Source organism: Numenius arquata, chromosome 3 (assembly GCF_964106895.1).
Source record: "Numenius arquata chromosome 3, bNumArq3.hap1.1, whole genome shotgun sequence".
NCBI lineage: Eukaryota > Metazoa > Chordata > Aves > Charadriiformes > Scolopacidae > Numenius > Numenius arquata.
The window spans coordinates 58278089-58300098 of record NC_133578.1 but is presented as its reverse complement, the minus strand read 5'-3'; the positions used below and the strand labels follow the sequence as shown (position 1 = coordinate 58300098).

Sequence of the window (22010 nt, the reverse complement as noted above, 5' to 3'; positions counted from 1 at the left end):
AAAAGAAGCTCTATTAGTCACTCTTTTTCATTAACAAACATGTTTACAAAAGCACGGACCGAGATGGTCTAAGTGGTTTCACGTGCAGAGGAGCATATGTCTTCTAACAGTGTCATGCGGCAAGCTGACAGCTCATGGAAGATGGTTTCAGGTTTCCGAACAGATTGGTGCTGGGATGGTATTGCTGCTAAGTGAACGTGCCCGTCATGATCAGACCTGAGCCTTTCATGTTATAGTAAACCCAGACCGGACCCTGGCAGTATGACCTCATTAACCTCATGACTCTTGATCTCTCAATTATGTCCAACTCTCCACTCACGGAAGAATTTGGGGCAAGTCCGAGTCCAACAGAAATTTATTTATTTCCATAAATGCTCTATTTACACTGGCTTGGAGGTCAGCACCTTTTTTTAAAGACAGCCACACTGAGTAGGGATTATCTACTCTTTTGAGATGCTGTAATGGTCTAATAACACAGATGTAGGACAGATAGCATTATAAAAAGAAATGTAACCTGTGAATTCATTTGCCACCCAGAATTTCATCAGGAAATTTGAAAACTCCATTTATTAGAATGGAGTGGGCAGGAGCTAATTCATGTAACTTTCAAAAATATCTCCAAAAGTAGCTCACGATACACTGATGTTCCTCTGATTTTCAGTGTCACTAAGGTACTTTTAAAACTGTTGCCATTGTTACTCTCAAACATGTTAAAGTTAGCAGTTTCCAAATGAACTGGAGGAGCCCTTCCCTAAAATTGCTACAGTAAGAAGTACCATGTCCTCCACAGGGAAAATCCCTCCAACACTCAAGAAAACATTGATCATATATTCAGATTTATATGGGTGATTATGCAATGGTTACTTACCCTTCTGTTAGTGTGTAATATGTGCATTCATCACTGCCATCATTCAGCTCTGCACCTGGGCTGCCCTTCAGGGTGATGAATTCCATTTTGTGCCCTTCATCCTGTCGTTTGTCCACGCTTATCCATATCTGCCAGTACTAATAACATGGGCTTGTCTGTAGTTGTCTATACTGACTATAGAGACTGTTTTGTTCAACTGCAACACAAGTTTTTCATCTTCTTATGGGCCACCATCCTTCGTTATATCAGATAACGATGACTTATCTTGCCAGTATGCTCACTGGTGTTGTTGGGAGTCCCTGTATAACAAGCCTTAATTAGTAGCAATAAGTAGCAGAATCTGACCCTTTAAAATTTCCATAATTTGAACTGCTTTCTGCACTAAAACATTAAATATACATAAAGTAAGACATCCAGTGTTGTTTGTATGTAGAAAAAAATATTTTTTAAAGAAGAGAGCTACAGCACTTTAATCTGTCTTTAATACTAAGATTTTCTAAAATTACTATTTCACAGCTGGACTTCAGTCTCCGGTGTATTTTTAATAAATGTCAAGGAACCATCCCAAACTAGAGGCAATAGCACAGACCTGGAAGATGCAATGGCTTTGTACAATTATTCACTGAAGATTAGACAAAAGTCGATAAAATTATGCTCAATCATAGAAATCAAATTTTCCCTTAGCAGGTCTTATGTATTGTTAACCTACTTTATTTACTATTAAATATTACTCCTAGCAACCAGCTCAGAATCAAAAATTCTCACTAATAATCAACAGAAGAAGGTTTTCCTCTCTTTTACCTCCTCAGCTGGCCAGTTGTGGACCCCTGCTCTGGGTACCTGACTCTTCCCCATGACACTCTTGAAAGACCTACAGCGCTCGGCATCATGAATTCTGCTCCCAGTGCCGAGCACAGGCTCTCGTCCACAGCAGGAGTCAGCCTCTGCGTGGATCCAGTCCCACCTGCACAACACGGCATGAGCAGGACTCATGAGCAGCACCTGCCAGGAGGAGCTGCACAAGGAGCCAGAAGATCGCACACTTCAGGAGACAGCAACATGGGGGGAACTGATAGCAGCAGTGCAGGGGTATGAGCTGCACTAAGCGTCCGCCAAGGCCTCCCTCACATGTCTCCATTGTGAATCTCATGAGAAAGTGCCTTTGAAGACTCATAACCAGCACCTCCGGAAGAATGACAATGAGAAATGTTCTTCCTACATCCAACTATTTTTATTGTACTTTTAATGTACACACTGCAGCTATATTTCCTGCTAAGGTTTTTTCCTAAGCTGTTTGCCAAATGTGTGGAATATTGTAGCCCTGGGGCTCAACTAAACCTTGCCCTTTTTATTATTCATCTCAAAAAATAGGAGAGCCTTTAAAAAGAGAGCTTGAGAGTAGGTATCCCAGCTCAGTGCATTGCCTGGTGCCAGCCCTTGCCTGCAGATTCCTCTCACTGAAATGCCTCTCACGCGATTCCCAGTGGGTTTCAAAGTGTATGAAAAGAAGTCTTATCTATATTTCCTCTCTCCTACCATTCAAAATCTCCCAATCACTTTCTCTTTCTTGCCTGAGTAACATTGGAACTTTATAAATCACTATGTGAAGAGAAATACCAAGAGAGAAATAAAGACTGATATTGATATCGTGCAGCAATTTTAGCAAAAAAAAATAAGTATTGGCAATCATCTGGCTAAGAAAAGAGCAAAAATAGATTGCTTACATCTGACTTAAGTTTCTGATATTGTTATTGTATCGGAAAACCTGTTAAGCCCTCAGGGAAGGATCCATTGGCCTCTGCCACAAACCTTAGCAGGCTCCACAGACAAAAAAAGGCAAATGCAGTAGCCCCAAAATTACCATACCCAGTCAAGTGATGTGAGTACCATAACACTCTTCAAACCTAAACCTGTGCTTCTTTATCTTTATTTTAAGAAAAGAACTAGAAAAGCTTTGGCACCATTCTGGGGCAGTTAAATAATACTGAATTTGTTATTGTTCAGTCAAATCCCATTCCTAACCATCTCCTGTAATGTACAACAGTGGATTAAGTCAGCAGTGACTACTGATGTAGGGAACGAGGTAGAAAGGTCCAGTCCAGTGAGAGCCAGAAAGAGTTTACCTGCCTGAGAAGCAAAACATGTCTAGCTAACCAGTCACACATTTTCAAAAATCAAGAGCCACTCTTGAAAACTCACCATCTCCTCAATTTTTCCGTACTCAAATGGCTAATGCCACTTGTGAGGGAAGTTGACTTGGTTCAGTCAATAAAAAGGTTTGGGGAGTTGTTTTTTTTCCCCTAAATCTCTGTTAATACCCTGATCTATATTTAAATCATTAAATCATTCAGTGGATTAATAAACATACCTGTCCGTGTGTTTAAGCAGAGCAAGAGGAAGCCACACAATTAGCACACCAAACTGAAGAGAAAATTGAGTTGATATACCTATGACCCCTTCCCAGAACAGTTCTGTCCAGTTTGGGTGCTGCTACCAGCAATTACGTATACTTGTATCCAAGAGGAAAGTATAGCTTGCAAATCAAATGATGGGTGGTTTAAAGTAGTGCCTGTGGGATATAGACCTCAAGATCCCATTCCTCTGCTCTCATCGCCTTCTTGCAAAGAACTTTTCATCTTAATCATGGCCCATTAATTACTCTTACATAAGAAAAAAGGCAGATGTCTGAAGAGTAGTTTAGAAATGAGGTAGCCATGTAACTTAATCTAACATGGTTTTGAAGTTTTTTATCAAAACTGACCCCAAAAGAGCCTTGGGAATCTCAGCTCTAACTTCACTGGCAACTGAAGCCTGGGCGTGAGCCATGGAAATACCCACACAACAGTGTAAATACCACCTGGTCTCCCGGCAATTCCCATCACTCACTTCTTGACACCGAATGTCAGCCAGGCTCACAGAAGTCACTTCAGAGAGCAGCGCTCCTCTGGTAGACCGGCCACAGGACTTTCACTCAGTTAAAGACAAGCAAAGTTCGGGGTCTACCTCTACTAACAATAACACAGCTGCATGCTGTTAAAGCAGTTGGTGGTTAAGTGAGAACTAATAAATAACAGTATGTCCTGCCTGTTGCAGTGGAATGTGATAGTGGGGGGAGTGGGCAGAGCCGACAGCACTCAGGAGACTTCGTTTGCGTTACCCAAAGGTCAAGAATCACAGCCACAGTTCACAGCTTCAGTATACCGGTGTCACTTCTAAAACGAGATCCCCTGTACCATGAGAAACATTGTGATGAAGTAGTCAGGAGGATTCCTGCTTTCTACCATGGATGTCTCCAAATCTGGCCATAACATCATTTGTTTCAAATAACTCCGTGTGTCAAGACCTTTAAGAATATGGAATAACAGTAGAGCTGAGTAGGATTTTGACTGAAGCATCGAAAAAATGCTAATCGCTTTAGCTAATTGACAGATTTTAAAAAATGCAGTATTTGCCGAATACAAGGTATATTTCCCTCAGCATAAACTTTAAAAAAAAAAAAATCACAATAAAATACCAAAAATATAGTCAGATAAGCCTGTTTCTTACAACACTTTAAAGTACATTAGGAAATACTGGATTTATATTATGTACAGACTATTTTTTCTGTACCATTTTCTTTCTATGTGTAGGTTTTTCTGCATTAGGACGTCTCCTAAAACTTCCAGTGTTTCCTGCTCCCTCCTCAAATTATGATTTCAGAAACTAAGATTTCTTTTTTAAGTTGCAAGACATAAAATATAATGACAATAATTAACAACTCTGTTAGAAGTTAAATATAATTTTTCAACAATCCGTCTGGCTCTGGTAGGTTGACCATATGCATCAAAAGAACAATTGTGTATGTTTTATACTCTGTATCATCAGATTTTAAACAAAACTGCCAGACTGTAAAGATAATACAGGAAAACAACATGACATACACCCAGTAATACCTGGAAGTAAATGTACTTTAAACAGATTGATGATAAAGCAAACACTTACAAAGTTATTTATTCAGTTCTGTTCTGTGCTGCTCTAAGTAACCAGCAGACACTGTATCTGAAAGGAAAATTTTTGGAAAATTGTGAAAATTCTGTTTTCCTCTCACGTTTGCCACCTTGAAATCTGAGAAACACCAACAAACAGAAACATGCAGTTAATTTTAACAGGAAAAAATAAAAGCCATAATGCATGGGAACACGGCCTTATTAATACCTGGAAGATGGAGATTTGATTATAACTCTTATCTCTGGTTTTATAAATCTCTTGTCTATATAGAACTGTGGCTTTTTTGGTGTTTTGTTTTTTTTTTTTTCTTTTTTTTCTTCTTTTTTTTTTTTCACTTGCTATTTCTTTCTTGTAGATGTTTAAAATACATTTATCATCTATCACATTACATCTAGGTGTCTGATTTCAGGTTCTCCTATTCTGGTATGGCTCCCGTCCGTCTCGTATTGCAAAGTTATGTGAAGACTTCAAATTCCTTGTGTCCAATGTTCACCTCAGAGTCAGGTTTCAATAGCGGCCAATAACGTCATATTCTTAAAGCCATAAAAGTATTTCTTGGTAAACTGTAAGCTAAGATACGTCAGCAAGTTGGAACCACAAAACTAAATTGCTCATAATATTAAATAATTTCCTTATCAGAAAAATATAACCATTCACTGACAAAGAGATATGATCAATATAAATTTGAATGGCAACGTATTTGTAGGTGTCTTTTAAAGGCTATCTTGTTTTCATGATCTTCAGAAATTCCCTCATAATGCAAAAAGAACTGAATGCCTAATGCAAATGATTTCCTGCAAATGTTTGCTTACACTTTTAAATGAAATTACTTCATTACTGCTTGTTCCTTGTTTCTGTTCAGTCCCTACAGATATTCAGATAAAAGAGGTATTTATGCTTGAAGGTACAATGGAACTAAAAGCATCTGAGCTTACCTCCACTTTCCTTTTCTGTATAAATTTGATTAAAATGCGTAGATTCCTTGCATGCATCTAACTACCAAGGAAAGCAGTGGTCACTATATGCAAAAATAGGAATAGGGTGCCAAAGTGCTTTAAGGCACTATGCCCTAATCTTAGTTTTGGTTTTCTGCAAAGTGAAGACAACTTTAGAGGAGTAAGATATTCAAGACAGGAAAGAGTTTTGTCACTTCAGTAGCTGGGCATGTACAGGAACTTGAAGATACGTAGATACATCTTTGCATCCTGAGTTGGGTTTCTCTCAGCTGTAACAGCCAGGTCTCTCTACCAGAGAGACATGAATTCTTGTGTTCAGCCAGTTCAGATTCTACAGGGCTGCTTTCTGTTACTTGGCTGACTTGCATTTAAGTGTATCTCACCTAGAGTGAGAGGAGCTCTGGGGGGTTACACTCTACAATTCACTAGCTACAGTTGCTGCTACTGGATGGTGTGTCTTCCCTCTCCCCCCACTACCCTTCCACAACTAAGAGTCTTTCAACCCTGGTTCTGACCCAGGTTTTCTTGGCGGTTTGTTGGGTATATTTTCTTCACAAAGCAGAGCTGTCATGATAGGTCATGGATAAGCCCTGATCTATCATATAGTTGAGTTCTGAAATGACTTATAATCAAATGCAGATTCAAGATTCCCTGTTAGTCACACAGGGGTACACACAGGGCTCAATACAACAAAATTCCAGCAAAAAACACTATGGCTATATATAGGAAGCAAACACAAGAAACTGCACCTACGAATGCATAGACTGCTTTCTGTTAATGATGAGAGAGGACCCAGTCCAAAAGCTCAAGATCGGTCCATTTCTTAGAATTCGGTCACCTGGATAGTACATGAAACTGCACGCTGAATGAGACACAGTTGCTCATTATTATTGCTAGAAGTGATATGTTTGACATGAACTCTAAAAACAAGGAAATCCAAAACTCTAACCCTTTGCCCAGGTTTTCTGTGGTCACTGGCAACGTATGATGTTCTGACATAAAGTACTTTAACAGTGTCTTGATGAAAAGAAAATTCAGTCTTGAGGTTCCCATTGATAATAACAGCTGGTTATACTTTACCATGAAACACAGCTTGTTCTTGTTATTCACCATGAACTCTGAGGAGGAAGACAGCATCTTTCATACACTTACAATTGGTTGAAAATGAAATTCCTTGTTTTAAGGCATCAGAGATATTTAATAACTTACATCAATATCTGACAAGGTAAAGCAATGGATGAAGGATACAGTTCTACTTTTAAAATGAAGCATCCTAAAAAATAAAAAATTAATTACAAACTGGCCTCTCTGAGACTGTTAATATTCCACAGCATAAGAGAGAAAATAAAAGGATTTTTAAATAGTATATAACTATACAGAGAAGAATCCATCCAGGGGAAACAAAAAAAACCACACAACAAAAAACATCTCAACTATTAACACTGACAATGGCAACTTCTCAGGTGGTCCTTCATAACTTTGGATTCAGGAAATCAGAGGTATTAAGTGAAATGCAACAATCCAAAACCAGCATCAACAACCTAGGAACATGAGCAGATTTGTCTCAAGGTGTCAAAGAGATTAAATCTCAGAATTGTACACAGCCAGGGGCAAGGAAAGAGGAGTTTATAACTTTCAACCTCATTTTCAAGCCCACTCATCTATTTACTTTCTCCAATTGCTATTCCTCCTATATATCTTCTGCAATACATCGTCCCTCAACTCTGACTTCAAGCACAGGTTTTGAACTTCTGAAAGTCTGTGACAGTCACCCTCACCAAGGCTTGCTGTGCATTAGAGCATACCTTGTGAGGTATGGAAGACACATAGAAAATATGGTCCAGGCTCAGCCCGTGCCCTAAGGGCTGCCTATTGCCTTTTAGAAGTGCCAGTAGGGAGATGAGGCACAGAAATTTAGGTGTAGCCTTGGCCTGTTCTTCCACTAAGAATAAAAATTAAAAACCATGAAGTAATAAATTCTACTCTTACTGCAGTAGAACATGTAAAGTAAGCAACCCTCAGAGTATGAATCTGACTGGATGACTCAGACATTATTTATACTTTTTTTTAATGATTAACTTCTTGCTAGCAACATCACCATATAAAATAAGACAGCATTCAACACTTGCAAGGCAGCATCATTGTATGCTCTAAAATTAAGCATCATAAATTTAGTTATCTGCAGAATAATTACATTAAAGTTTCACTGGCACTTTGGACAAGTCTGTGTTCAGCTTTAAATAGTGACCAATTTAAACTAAACATTTGTTTAACATATTGCCATGCCACATGGATTTAATAGTAGTTTAGAGCCGCGATCTTGGTGTTTTTTCATTAGTCTGTAGCTTTTTGTCGTCATTTATCTAAATTATGTAAGCATTAAGTCTGTGGGACTATTACCAGTACACCAAGGTCAAGTCCATTAGAAAAAAAGGAGTCTCTTTGTTAAGAAATTCTTTGAAATGTGCTGTAGTTTCCAAACATTCCTCAGGAATGTAATTCTTTTTTAGTACCATGAACTTCAATACAACTACTTGCAAAGAGAATATGAGAGTAAAAGTGCCCAAGAACCTCAACAGTAATTACAGTAATAAACCTAGCAGAGGTCTTTGTAACAAGGACAGTTACAAGCAATTTTGATTTGACAAATTACGTTAGACAAATCTTAATTCTTTTTACAGCAAAGTAGCAGCCTTTGGAAGATCACATAATCAGAGAATGGTTGAAGTTGGAAGGGACCTCCAGAGGTCATTTAGTCCAACTCCCACAGATGGGCAAGAGCAGCAGATGCTACATATCTTGACACTGGTCAATTTTTTCATTTTGATCTCATATGCAAAATTATCTAGGAATCCACACGAAAATAAATAGCAATAGCTCTCCATCAAACTGAATGTACTTGCTAACTGGGTCTACTTTATACTTACCTGCTGTTTTCATTTGTGATTCCAAAAGTGGAATAAACAGTACATTTACAAAATATGAATTGAGTTGCAAGACCAGTGGAACAGGGGTTAAAAATCAAATCATTCACAAGAAATTGAAAAAGTTATCTGAACAAATCAGAACACAATTCAATAACAACAAAGGGGATCACATAGGAAGGAACAGCCAGGTCTGTGAATGCAGATAGCCATTTAGCAGGAAAGTTTTTCGAGACTTTGGGGATTACAAGTACAATGTGAAACAGGAACCAACATACAAGATACCTGTTCCTTTTAATCTGTATGGGAAAGCTTAAACCAGAATACCACCCCCATTTTGAGCATCACACGTGAAGGAAGATGTAGTCCTAGTGCAGGGAATCCAGAGCTGGCAAAAGCATGATCAGGGATCACAAATACCCAAGAAAAAATGGGAAGAAGTGAAGTCATTTAGAAGATTGAGGAGGAATACAGCAGTCTCAGCACAGACAGGTTGCCTCAGAAAGGGTGTTTTTGACAGTGATAGATGCTTAAAGTGCTGTGACAAAGGTGGAAGTAAGACCTCAGGAAAAGTTTTCTTTAAGCCAGTTAACTCTGGAATAAACAGATTTCCTAGCCAGAGCGGGGAGTACCTACTGCTAGTAGTCTTTAAGAACAGGTAAAACAGAACCTGAACAGATGCAGGTAGAGCTGATGCTACCTTAGCACAGGAGTCCCTACTGGTCTTACTGTCCATGATTGTCCTTCCACAGTCTTTTCACTTAAGTTTCACTGGCCTCACCCCTTACCTCTGTATTTAGCTTCCAGCTCATTCCTAAAGCCTCGACCAACCTTATACTCAAGAAATCATAGGGAATGATGTAATGAGCTGGTTTCATACTCTTACTCTTCATGAGGACTATTCTCTTCTTTCACTTGCATCTTTTGTGTATATTAGGGAACATGCACCATCCTGTGAGCATGCATGCATGGGCATGAGCACTTTTTAAACACAAGAAGCTCCCATTCCTGGTTAGCCTTAAAAAGCCACCAAAATAAACGTTTGGTAACACATGCTTGTTAATCAAGTTGCATCAGTACACCTCACAATGCCATTTCATGGTTATGATGCAGCTGGTAATAGCTGAGATTGTACAGTAATACACAGGTGACACATTTCTTTCTGAAATAAAAGTATGAGTAAATATCAAATAGCAACACTAACTTACATTATGTCATCAGTTTTGAAGAAGAAATGACACCACAGATTAATGAGGAATTCTGCCTAGAAGTCAAAGGTATGATATAGTCTTATATTATTAAGCAAGGGCTAGATATGATCTAACCTACTTCAAACAGATCGGCCTTTAATAGAGAGGAGAGAAACAGGCAGGGTACCAAGAGTCCATATTTATCACTGGTGTAACACCAACAAAGCTAACAGAATTGCTTGAAGTTCAGTGTGCCTCAGAGAGCCACATGGCAAGTACCGCAGGTCATCCTGTAAGCTGCAAGCTATGATGGATGGAAAAAGCAATGCCATTTTCCCTTCCTATTTAGGAAACATTATACTAAGAAATAAGATACCACAGGACTGTATCTCAGATAATGTCTGTTTATTATTATGTAACAACTGATGTATCAATTCACTAAACAATTTACAAATCCAAATATGAATGCCCTCTAGGAAGTCCTCCAGAACAAAGAAATCACAAATTTCCTAGAAAATGTGATTTTTTTTCTCTACTGTACATACTAAACAAAATTATTCTGTAAATAATATACAAGTAAGCACTAGGTTTTATATACAACTTCCTTGAAAAAGCAGTAAGGAATGGTTTTATTTTTTCAAAATCCTAAAGCTCAGAGATCATTCATCCATCTGATCAAGTCAAGACTTATCATATTAAATCCTCAGACCAGAGATAGTGATTCCCTTCTTCTTATTGCTGACACTGAACACGGTAGCGTTCTCATCCCCCCGAAGGTACATTCTAAATAGATAGACATTAATAGATAATGACTGAGAACAGAGCACATAAATACCTTTTAAAAAATTAACAAACCTGGATTTCCTTGGACATATGAGCAATAAGAAGAAATCCCTTAGCATCTTTTTAGAAAATGCATCTAAAAATTCCTCATTCATAGCCTGCTTCTGGCTTTACACTCCATGACAAGGGCCACTATTTACATGGGATGATGAGGGGTCTCTGCTCTGGCCAAAGTTGTCAGCAACTGACAGCACTTCACATTTAGCAGTTTCAGACATTCAGTTAGTATCCCTAACCCAAGTTCTGCACTTCCAGAAGAACAAGACCCTTGCCAACAAATTGAGAACAGAGCAGTCCCAGGGATGGGGGATGAAAGGAGCTGCTAATTTCCCACTATTTCCAGTGCAGGTCTGTGTCACCCTCTTTACATCATGCATCATTCATCTGCTGTGATGAAATACAACCCCGTGTTTTAAAAAAAGACCTCCGTAGCAGTGAGGATACTATATCTTTGTGAGAAGTGTTTCACATATTTTCCATGGGCACAAACTGCTCCTGCTTCTATTTAAATCTCTGTAGCTCTCTTTGCAGGAATTATTCACTTCAGGAAGTTCATTCAGAAGGTGCTTAGCATAAGAAGAGGAAAAGCCAGCATGGCAGCAGACAGCAACATGGCTCCTGAAGAGAAGCCGAGCACCACTCCTTCTACAAAACGGGCTGTCCACAAGATCCGAATGGCCAGCCTAGTCTTCAGCTTGGCACGAGGTTGGCAGCAGTGGGCATCTGACCACCACATAAAGCAAGCCCAAGAGCCCTCTGGATGGGTACCCCCTGAAGAAGACTCATCAGCTCAGCCTGTACAAGAAAGGTTCTTCGAAAAATGGCAAACTCCATCTGTCAAAAATGACCAAGGAAAAGATGATGAAAAATCCTCAGCAAAAGAATCAGTGACAATAAGACACATTAAAAAAAAATCAAGGGAATCGGATGAAGCCCTCAAAAAGTTCAACATTAAAAGCAAAGAGGTGACCAAAACAGTTGTAAGCAAAGCCTACGAACGAGGAGGTGATGTTAGCCTCCTCAGCGAAAAATACGAGAATAACAATAGTGGCTCAGAGATGACCAAGCTCAAAGAAGAATCAAGTGCAATCGACAAAATTCTGAGTGGTAAATTATCTCCAACCATAAGGAGAAAGTGTTCAAATGTGGTATCAGAGCTGACCAAGGGCTGGAAACAGATAGAACAAGAGGACAAAGAGGGGGCTAAGGAAGAACTGCTGCTTAAGTGTCATGATGACATCCTGGATGCAGATGACAGTGGCTATGGGGAAGCAGAGGACAAACTCGAGCAAGAAGACAGTGACAGAGAGGTGATGGCTGTGAGGATTAAACGACCTATGCCATCTTTGTAAGTAAAACATCTTTATTATGTTATCACAATTGTTCAGCAGACCCTGGGAGAGGTACAGGTTTCCATGAAGAAGATGGCAGGGCGGCAGGGGAGGGGAGGAAATGGTAGAAAATGGTCAAAGAGAAACTATTACTCTTGAAGAAAAGGAAAAAAAAATAATCCAGGAAACCTTTCACATATCTCTCTGTGCTTAAGTAGTTAGTCAACAACATCTGACTATAGCCTTGGGTTTTATGTGCTATATACATAATAGATACAGGAAGTTATATTTGGGAAATGTTAATTATATTTAATTGTCACACTAGATTTACTGGTCCAATGAAATCACTACCTACTTCTTAATACTTTAGTCCATATTTCAGAGTAGCAATTTTTACCTCATCAAAAGCCCACAGCTATTCATTTATTTCAGCAAATGTTAAGTCCAAAGCAATATATTTGTCAAATAATATTCCCAAATACTTACTCATCATTTGTAAATGTTCTTGGGAGTAATTTGCAGAGAATGTTCAAACTAGACATTACAAGAATTACTTTTAAGTACATCTTAACAAAAGCTGGGTTCACTGCTTCTCTTTGGAAGCTTTCCATGCATTTGGAATTCATCAAGTCAAAGAACGGAAAGTTTCACTTTTTGGGTTCCCAAACATACAGTAGAAAGCATTGAGCCTGCCTCAACATCTGCAGGATTGATTTGAATCACGCTATATGTTATAAATAATTTGACAAAAAAAAGAACATTCGAATCATCAATAGATTCTTCAAACTCAAGGTCTCTCTTTGGGTACACTATTGCAAGGGGTCGAGGGGGAAGTACGTTCACTGAATATGTTGTGGAAGTAGAAGTTCCTGGAGTACAGAGTTCCTTATGCCTGTAAATGGTGTGAGGAAAAAAGGAAGCAGAATCTGTTACTTACTTGTGGAGTTATTACAGGTTCTACTTAAAACTCTGAATTAAGTAGAAAATTGATAGCATCAGACAGTTTTGCGTAATACTACTTTCAGTAAGAGGCTTGTGCTTGAAGATTACTACACAACAGCAGGCGCATATTAAATTTGGAGTCCAGGTAGTAAATAAGCAGAGTTCAGCCATAGCCATGCAGTCCTCGGGAAGTCTCCAGAAGAGAAAAGGAACAGCCAAGGCTGGTAGAAATTCTCTAGTTTCCTTTCCTAGGAATCTCCAGCAGAACCGCCTTTCCAGAAGACAGCTACAAACAGTTGTGCTGTAGCCAGACTCGCCAATGGGTAGATATCAAACTAATTCATCAATCTTTTGCCAGTAAAAGATTAAAAGACCCACATGTCCAATGCTGCAAGATGGGAACTTTAGGCAGCTGTTACAGACACAACACACTGTTTGCTCTAGTCCTCTGTTTCACAAACTTGGTAATTCCCCAGAACACAGACAGCAGAAAGGAACATGTGGTTGAGCCGGAACCATTTTGGTGTAAAACCTCACATCTAGCTGTAAAATTGCGATGAGGCCAGGGTGCACCAAGCCGAGGCCAAGGTGCAGCACACACACTGTCCATGGGCTTCGCTGGGCAGGGAGGACAGCTGGAGGTGAAACCTGGACCAAGGCAGGGTTCAGCAGAGCTTGTCTGCCTGAGCCCACAGGGAGGGACGAGGCTGGCACCAGGACATGGGTTCCTACCAGAAGCCATCCCGTGGTAGGGCCTGAGTCTCCAGTGTTTCTACTCTGCATCCACAATGTGAGTGTGAGCTGAGCACAGGGCAATCAGACAAGAAGGCAGGGTTTCTACTCATCCAATTAGCTTGTGTGTAAAGGATGAACAAGGCAGCAGGAGTCAGATGATCAGGGCCAGTGTGTTCATACCGTATTCTAATCGCCATTTCAGAAATGCAAAACTGTGATAGCACTGATGAAAATGCCAAAAGGCTTCTTGCTCCCTCTGCAGACAGGCATGTGGGCTGTACCATTCCCACTGCTCAGGTTATATTTCACTGAATTTCACTGAATTTTTAGAGTTGGAAGGGACCATAAAGATCATCTAATCCAGCTCCCCTGCCGAAGCAGGATTGCCCAGAGCATGTTAGAGCATGTTGCTCAGGACTGCATCCAGGTGGGTCTTGAAAATCTCCAAAGAAGGAGACTCCACAACCTCCCTGGGCAGCCTGTTCCAGGGCTCTGTCACCCTCACCGTGAAGAAGTTTCTTCTCATATTTGAGTGGAACCTCCTATGTTCCAGCTTGTGCCCGTTGCCCCTCGTCCTCTCACTGGCAACCACTGAAAAAAGCCTAGCTTCCTCCTCCTTCAACCCACCCTTTAGATACTTATAATATATACCTTAATATATACCTCAATACCTCAAATTATATACCTCAATACTAACGACCTTTTACCATGACCAGCATCATACAACTAACATAGTAATGGATTTCAACCATATGGTAGTTTTTAGCACAGCTATCCGAACAGGCACAGTTATTTTAGCTTTGCAGATTGGGGATTGGAACGATGCTTTGCTGTACAGCTGACCAATCATCTCCCACAAGGAGCAAATGGTAAACAGACAAACTGAACAAAGTTCTCCAGTAACCTAGAGCTTGAATGTTTGTGGCCCCTGCTTTTGGGAGAGACCACGTGCACTGTCCTTCGACAGAAGTTAGCACCTCAAAACAAAGATTTCACACATACAGTGGGGAAGAGAATATACTTGTAGCAGATATTATCTGTAAATAACCTCAATTAAAAAAAAATTCTTCATTTAAAAATGCTATAGTAGAAACAAAACAGCAATCTTTCTGTTAAACTTAATATATTATTTTCCCCATATGTGTAATTTCAGTGCTGCTGCCTGGGAAGAAAACCAATTAGCCATGTTTACTGAGGTGCAAATGATTGAAATAACACCCTCTATGTTACTTACAGCTCTCTCTCCACTGAAATCTGACACAAAAGCCATTTTCTGCACTTACACTGCTGTTATCAGGACTGGATTTTTTAACTACTTATTTTTTTTTAATTTATTTTATAGCCTCAGAATACATTATTTCAGCCTGCTACTTTTATGAACCTGTCAGTGTGTCTTAATCTTCTTCAAAAAGGCCATAAGTATGCAGCTGTTAAAGCAAATCTCCCATTTTCCTCTCTATATTCCAAGGAAAAAGCATCAGTACCAGGGTTTTTTTTGTCTCGCATCAGCACCTTCATCATTTCTGGCTGCAATTTAAACTGGAATAAGGTTTCTTCCTTAGCAAAAGGCACATTAATGCCTACAGGCCTAGGAAATACTACTTTGTTCCTGCTTAGGAGCCAAAGGGGTGCAATAGTGATATGAAACTCAAAACATTAAAAAGGGATCCATGCTCTTCCCCTGCAGAAAGGATTATAGGGAACACGGACATTGTCCTCCTAGAGGTTCAGAATGCATTTAGGGTGAGCATTTTGGTTAAGAGCTTAACTTATTTGACTGTTACAGGTAAAGTGCTTCTCACAGTGGGTTAATGCTCACAATCTTTATTTTGGACTAAAAGAGTGGTCCTGCTCTCCTACTCCTTCTTCTGTCCCCGGCACTAAGTGTCTGCATTTCTTGCTCTAACACTAGAGCACAACCCAGTACTGGCATCCTTCTGCTGCACAGGCCTGAACTGGGGGCATCTCTGCCATTCCTATTCTCTCTTTCACCAAGCTTAGTGGAAAACAAAGAAATGCCTAAACAGCAGGGAAACAAAATACTCTGCAGGTTTGCAGTCCTCTGTACTGTTTTACTAACTGCATTTCAGTTCTCTGGTGTTACTGTTAATATTCAGCTGACATTACTGGGGAGGTTTCAGAGCAGCCTTCTGGGGAGTAAAAATATTAGAAAACAAATTGTTTTGGCACAGCCACAGTACAACATACTCCCTAGCCGAGCTCTGTTCCGACACAATGACAGGATGTGGACAGCACAAAGACTATCTATAACTCCCCCACAACGCGTGAGATTGGCCACTAGAGGAAAGAGGATCAACAATTCATCTGCCTGTAGTCATCCAGCAATATGATGTTGCTATGCAGACACACACACGAAAAATCAATAAGACCTCTGAAGGTCTTTCCTCATCCTTTGATCTTGACACAAATCTCAGTAGCCCTAAGCTTCTTTCAGCTTTGTACCCTGCCAGTGGGAATGTGAATTTTGGACTTCAATACTTGCTCAGAACCATACTCCAAACACATAAGAGCAGGCAGAGCTACTGCACTCTAGTAGATTTTTGTTGTTGTTTTAAACATCGACGTCTATTACAGGGGACAGATTTTTTATAGACACTACCTTCTGTTTTTCAGTCAAGAACAGCTGAGGACCCACTCTTATAGTTATTGTCATCTGTAACATCAGGGCAGGCAGATTTCAGGCTCTAGAAATGGAGAGCTGGGTCACTGACCAAAGGTATAGAAAGTGCAGGTAATCAGCAACATATCATTTCACTCCCCTGTAGCATTAAGTCATTCCGAGCAAAAGTTTGTCAAAATAGGCTCAAATCTTGGCTGGAGGCTGGTGATGTAGATGACATCAAGCTGTGATCGGCAAATTTGCTTTTGAGTGCAAACTGGAATGTGGACTAAAAGCCCCCCTAAAAACTAGCTCAGACGTAGTGAACTCACGCCACCTGGTGGTTTTCACCTCATCTGGAAAAACATGGTAACAGAGTTAATAGAAGAGATTAGTAGTAGAACTGTGAAATTAAATGATGAAATGCCAAGCTCAAACGCCCTTTTTGTTTCCTGCAGCGCAAGCAGGTTCAACGAAGAAGCCAGCACCAAAGCCCACAGGAAATACAGCCCCGTTAACAGCCTGAAGGACAGATGGCAAGAATGGGCCGACCACCACATCATAACACAGAAGCTGAATCCCTTCAGCGAGGAATTTGACCATGAGCTGGCCATGTCTACACGCCTGCACAAGGGAGATGAAGGCTACGGTCGTCCCAAGGAAGGAACCAAAACTGCCGAAAGAGCCAAGAGAGCCGAGGCCCACATCCACCGGGAGATCAGGGACATGTGCTTCATCATTGAATCAATGGCTAAGCCACGGCCCGACGGCAAGATCCAGGTCACTTTTGGGGAACTCTTCGACAGATACGTTCGTATTTCAGATAAAGTTGTTGGGATTCTCATGAGAGCCAGGAAACACGGACTGGTGGACTTCGAGGGAGAAATGTTGTGGCAAGGAAGGGATGATAACGTCATAATTACTTTATTAAAATAAGCATGCTACAACAAGAGCAACTTGTTCTGGAAAACTTTTCTCCACTTTTCTCTCTTGCTATTAGCATTTGCACATTTTGAATACAAGATTCTCCCTGTTCACCCACACAGAAAAGACATTGAGCATTTTTCTGAATATGCATTTTATAACCACTGCATGATCATATAAGCATCCAAATGGATTTTTCTCTACAACAGGAGAGCTTATGGGACACTTCAGTTAATTACTACATGAAAAATAAAGAGAAAAATCTATGTTGAATATAAGGACCCGACCATAAAAACGTGTAGCAAAATAAATAGCTACAAATGAATTCCAATCTTGACATGTTCTTACAGTCAAGATCTTCCCAACTGTTTTAAACTGGGATATCAGGAATATAAATCATGCCAGATCAGAAAACTGAATGACGATACAAACTCAGACCAAGTTTCTGATCTGTGAAAGCGATCTTGTGTGTCTATTTCCTAATTAATTTATTTAAATGCATGTAAAAATAATTTTATTTGAACAAAGAATCAAGGACACCATGTTTTTTTTCCTTCACAAACTGGATATGCAAATACTACTGCAGTACTATCTTGTGGCAACTACTGACACAACTTTCTCTTACATATCATGTACAAACTGAGACAAAATCCTTTTTATAAATGAGGTTTTATATTGAATGTATTTATATAACTAATTTATTAGATAGTTTCATATTTAGAGTTATGGATGTTGGAGAGAAAACACCCAATAGAATGTAATGCATAAAAGTATTTTGAATAGATATCCACATAGAAAATACCTCCTACACAATGTTGTGCAATATATCATCTGTTTATCTATGTAAATATGGTTCTTATAAATAGAGGGGAAAATAACATGTAACAAAAACCAGCCAGGTACTTGTACTATTGCGTATAGTAAAAAAGTGGCTACTATCAGCATCTTCCTCTGTGTACCTCTGTGAAAAAAGATACAGAAACAGTGTTCATAACTAAAATCAACTAACTTAAGGAAAACGGTGTTTCACATTACACAGAAACACTGGCCTAATTTTACAGCATTTACCATTTGAACCATTCTGATATAATCTATTTCAGGTGTGATGCTGAAGAGGAGTAAATGCTAATGAACTAATACTTCTAGGTCTTAAAATTTTGGATTAATGTACAAACCTAAGACCTCTGTAAGGTCTGGAATGCTTACTCGATTATACAGATCACTGTTTCTCTAAACTACTACTGTAAAAATAGCTATCCTGGAAAAATATGTTCCATGTGTAAAGCATTTGTTTTGGAGCAAGATGCCTGGACAAGTAATTTGTATAATGAAAAAGAAACAGTTTAATTCCCTGTAAGATTCTTTCCACTGGAAAGAACAAATATCTTCTTACAGAAGAAGAGGTGTATGAACATCTTGTCTCTGTGATAAAACAAGTATTGCTGTCTTATTATGAGAGTACAAGTACTCCAGTCTGAAGCTCCAATGAGCACATAAATCAAATATTTTATAAGTTAGTGATACAAGAACTGATTATTATGTCTATTGCAATCTATGTAAATTACTAGTATTTTAGGCACAGTTATATGTTGTGAATCTAAGGAAAAAAAAAAATAAGATGGGTTCAGTGGAACTTATTTAACAACATTTTCTTGAGGTCTCTCAGACTACTCTAGTTGACCTGCAACACGGACCTCTAAGTGTAATATTTACATATCAGAATATTTACCTGCATATTCTTACCTTATTCTTTACATCTTTATATAATGACTTTTACAGCTGTCTACATTGTCTTGAGGAAATTTCGTTGTCAAAGGAATACTGAACTATAAATAAAACTCTTAATTGATTATTTTTTGGTTTATTTCTCCCACACACTAGAGAAGAAACACACGTGCATATTCTGTGAAGTAAAAGACCAGTAAGTTGTTTCAAAATACTAGTACATCCTCCTGTTCACGGGCAGTTAAAATATTTCCCTGTGAAGGCTTCCTTGTCCAAAGCACCAGAACAAGATTTCAGAGTACACTGAAATGGAACAGTTACTATTCAAAACACCTGTACAAAGAATACATACTAAAGGCCCATGAATGTTAAGTGAACTACATATTTCTGCTCACGAGAACTCTCATCCTACCACAGGACAACACAGCAGAGAGAGTTCACCACAGATTTTCTTTTTTCAGTGTTATGTTCTTGTGTGACAAAGCCCAGGAGCACCTCACCATTGTATGAGAAATCATAATACATCTACTCTCATTTTTCAGCAAGCTGAGACAGGAGGAGTGACAGATTTTTTGTACTGAAACACTCAAAACGTAGTATACCACCAAGAGGTGCATTTCGATATTATGCATGTTTATAGCACGCAATAAGAGCTTGTGCTTTGTCTATGCCATGTACTACTTTACCTTCAGGGAAACATCTGGAAAACAACTAGGCATGTACTCCTGAGGTAGGAAGGAGAAAAACCTTTCTGCTTCTGCCTTAAGCCAACAAATCAGCCTGTAGAAACTGCAGTTTTTCCACTTCTTTCTACCTGTTCCATCTTCTACCTGCTGAGCACTGCTTCAAATGAAGAAATCATTACACAAACACAAGGAAGCAATTGTTGCCAACAATATTCATTTGCATTAGAGCCATCTCTGCCTTGTTGCATGCCTACTGACAAAAAAAGGGTGGACTCATTAGATCGCAAGCAGAACTAGCTCCGGCATTTTACTGCTCTTGCCCCATATGACGCAGGGAGGCAGACATCTGACTTGGACTGAATAAACTGCTGGTATTCTCAAATGCAATCACTTTCCTACAGATTAATTAGGGTAAGTTAAGCATTTACTTTGGAGGCAACAATAGCTCCTGACCCAGTCTTAATATCTGAAATGTAGGCATATCTGCACCTAAGTTAATTATAGAATCATAGAATTGTCTAGGTTGGAAGAGACCTCCCAGATCATCGAGTCCAACCACCAACTTAACACTGACAAAACCACCACGAAACTATGTCCCTAAGCACCACGCCTACATGTCTTTTAAATACCTCCAGGGATGGTGATTCCTCCACTTCCCCGGGCAGTCTGTTCCACTGCTTAGCAGTGCTTTAAGTGAAAAAATTTTTCCTAATATCCATCCTAACCCTCCCCTGGTGCAACCTGAGGTCATTTCCTCTTGTCCTATCATCTGCTACTTGGGAAAAGAGACTGACTTCCGCCTCTCTACAACCTCCTTTCAGGTAGTTGTAGAGTGTGATAAGGTCTCCCCTCAGCTCCTTTTCTACAGACTAAACAACCCCAGTTCCCTCAGCTGCTCCTCATAAGACTTGTGCTCCAGACCCCCCACCAGCTTCATTGCCCTTCTCTGGACATGATCCAGCCTCAGTGTCTTTCTTGCAGTGAGGGGCCCAAAACTGGACACAGTATTTGAGGTGGGGCCTCACCAGTGCTAAGTACAGCAGGACGATCGCTTCTCTAGTCCTGCTGCCACACTATTCCTGATACAGGTCAGGATGCTGTTGGCCTTCTTGTCCACCTGGGCACACTGCTGGCTCATATTCAGCGAGCTGTTCACCAACACCCCTCCAGGGTCCTTTCCTGCCAGGCATCTTTCCAGCCACTCTTCCCCAAGCCTGTAGCACTGCATGGGGTTGTTGTGACCTAAGGGCAGGACCTGGCACTTGGCCTTGTTGAACCTCATACCATTGTCCTTGGCCCATCGATCCGGCCTGTCCAGATCCCTCTGTGGAGCCACCCTGCCCCCAAGCAGATCAACACTCCCACCCAACTTGGTGTCATCTGCAAACTTACTGAGGGTGCACTCAATCCCCTCATCCAGATAATTGATCAAGATATTAAAGAGAACTGGTCTCAATACTGAGCCCTGGGGAACACCACTTGTGACTAGCCACCAACTGGATTTAACTTCATTTACCACAACTCTTTGGGCCTGGGCCTCCAGCCAGTTTTCTGCCCAGTGGAGAGTACTCCCATCCAAGCCATGGGCAGCCAGTTTCTCCAGAAGAATGCTGTGGGAAAACTGTATCAAAGGCTTTAGTAAAGTCAGGTAAATCACAACCACAGTGTTTCCCTCATCCACTAAGCGGGTCACCTTGTCATAGAAGGAGATGAGCTTAGTCAGACCTACCTTTCACGAACCCATGCTGACTAGGCCTGATCATCTGGTTGTCCTGGTCATGCCTCATGACGATACTCAGAATGACCCCCTCCATAACCTTCCCCAGCACCGAGGTCAGACTGACAGGCCTGTAGTTCTCCGCATCCTCCTTCTGGCCCTTGTGGATGGGCGCCACCTTTGCTAACCTGTCAACTGGGACCTCCCTGGTTAGCCTGGACTCCTGAAAAATGATGGAAAGCGGCTCTGTGAGCACTTCACCAGCTCCCTCAGAACCTTTGGGTGGACCCCATCCAACCCCACAGATTTGTGTATGTTGTATGAATGCTGAGATTCATAGAAGTTTCATCCACTTCAACATTTGTAAGCAACAGATTATTGGTATTTAATTTTCTGCAGGCTCCTGTATGTATGCCAGAAGTCACTGTGGATAAGCCTATGCTTTAAGTTTCACATAACATATACTCTAATACTGAGGGCAAAATAGGCAAGGACAGACCTAAGCTAGAGGGCAAAATTCTCCGCTGAACTGTAATTCAGTGGAAGAGGAGATGGGGAACCC

At 40.2% G+C, this 22010-nt stretch overlaps 1 protein-coding gene across 1 annotated transcript; it reads left to right on the top strand.

Moving 5' to 3' along the window:
- Positions 1-10193: 10193 nt before the first annotated feature.
- On the top strand, positions 10194-19171 carry ABRA (actin binding Rho activating protein). Its single transcript, XM_074145203.1, is given in 3 exon segments — positions 10194-10238; positions 11299-12116; positions 16855-19171. Coding segments are annotated over 3 exon segments (1341 nt in total). The 3' UTR covers positions 17333-19171.
- The last annotated feature ends 2839 nt before the right edge of the window (positions 19172-22010 follow it).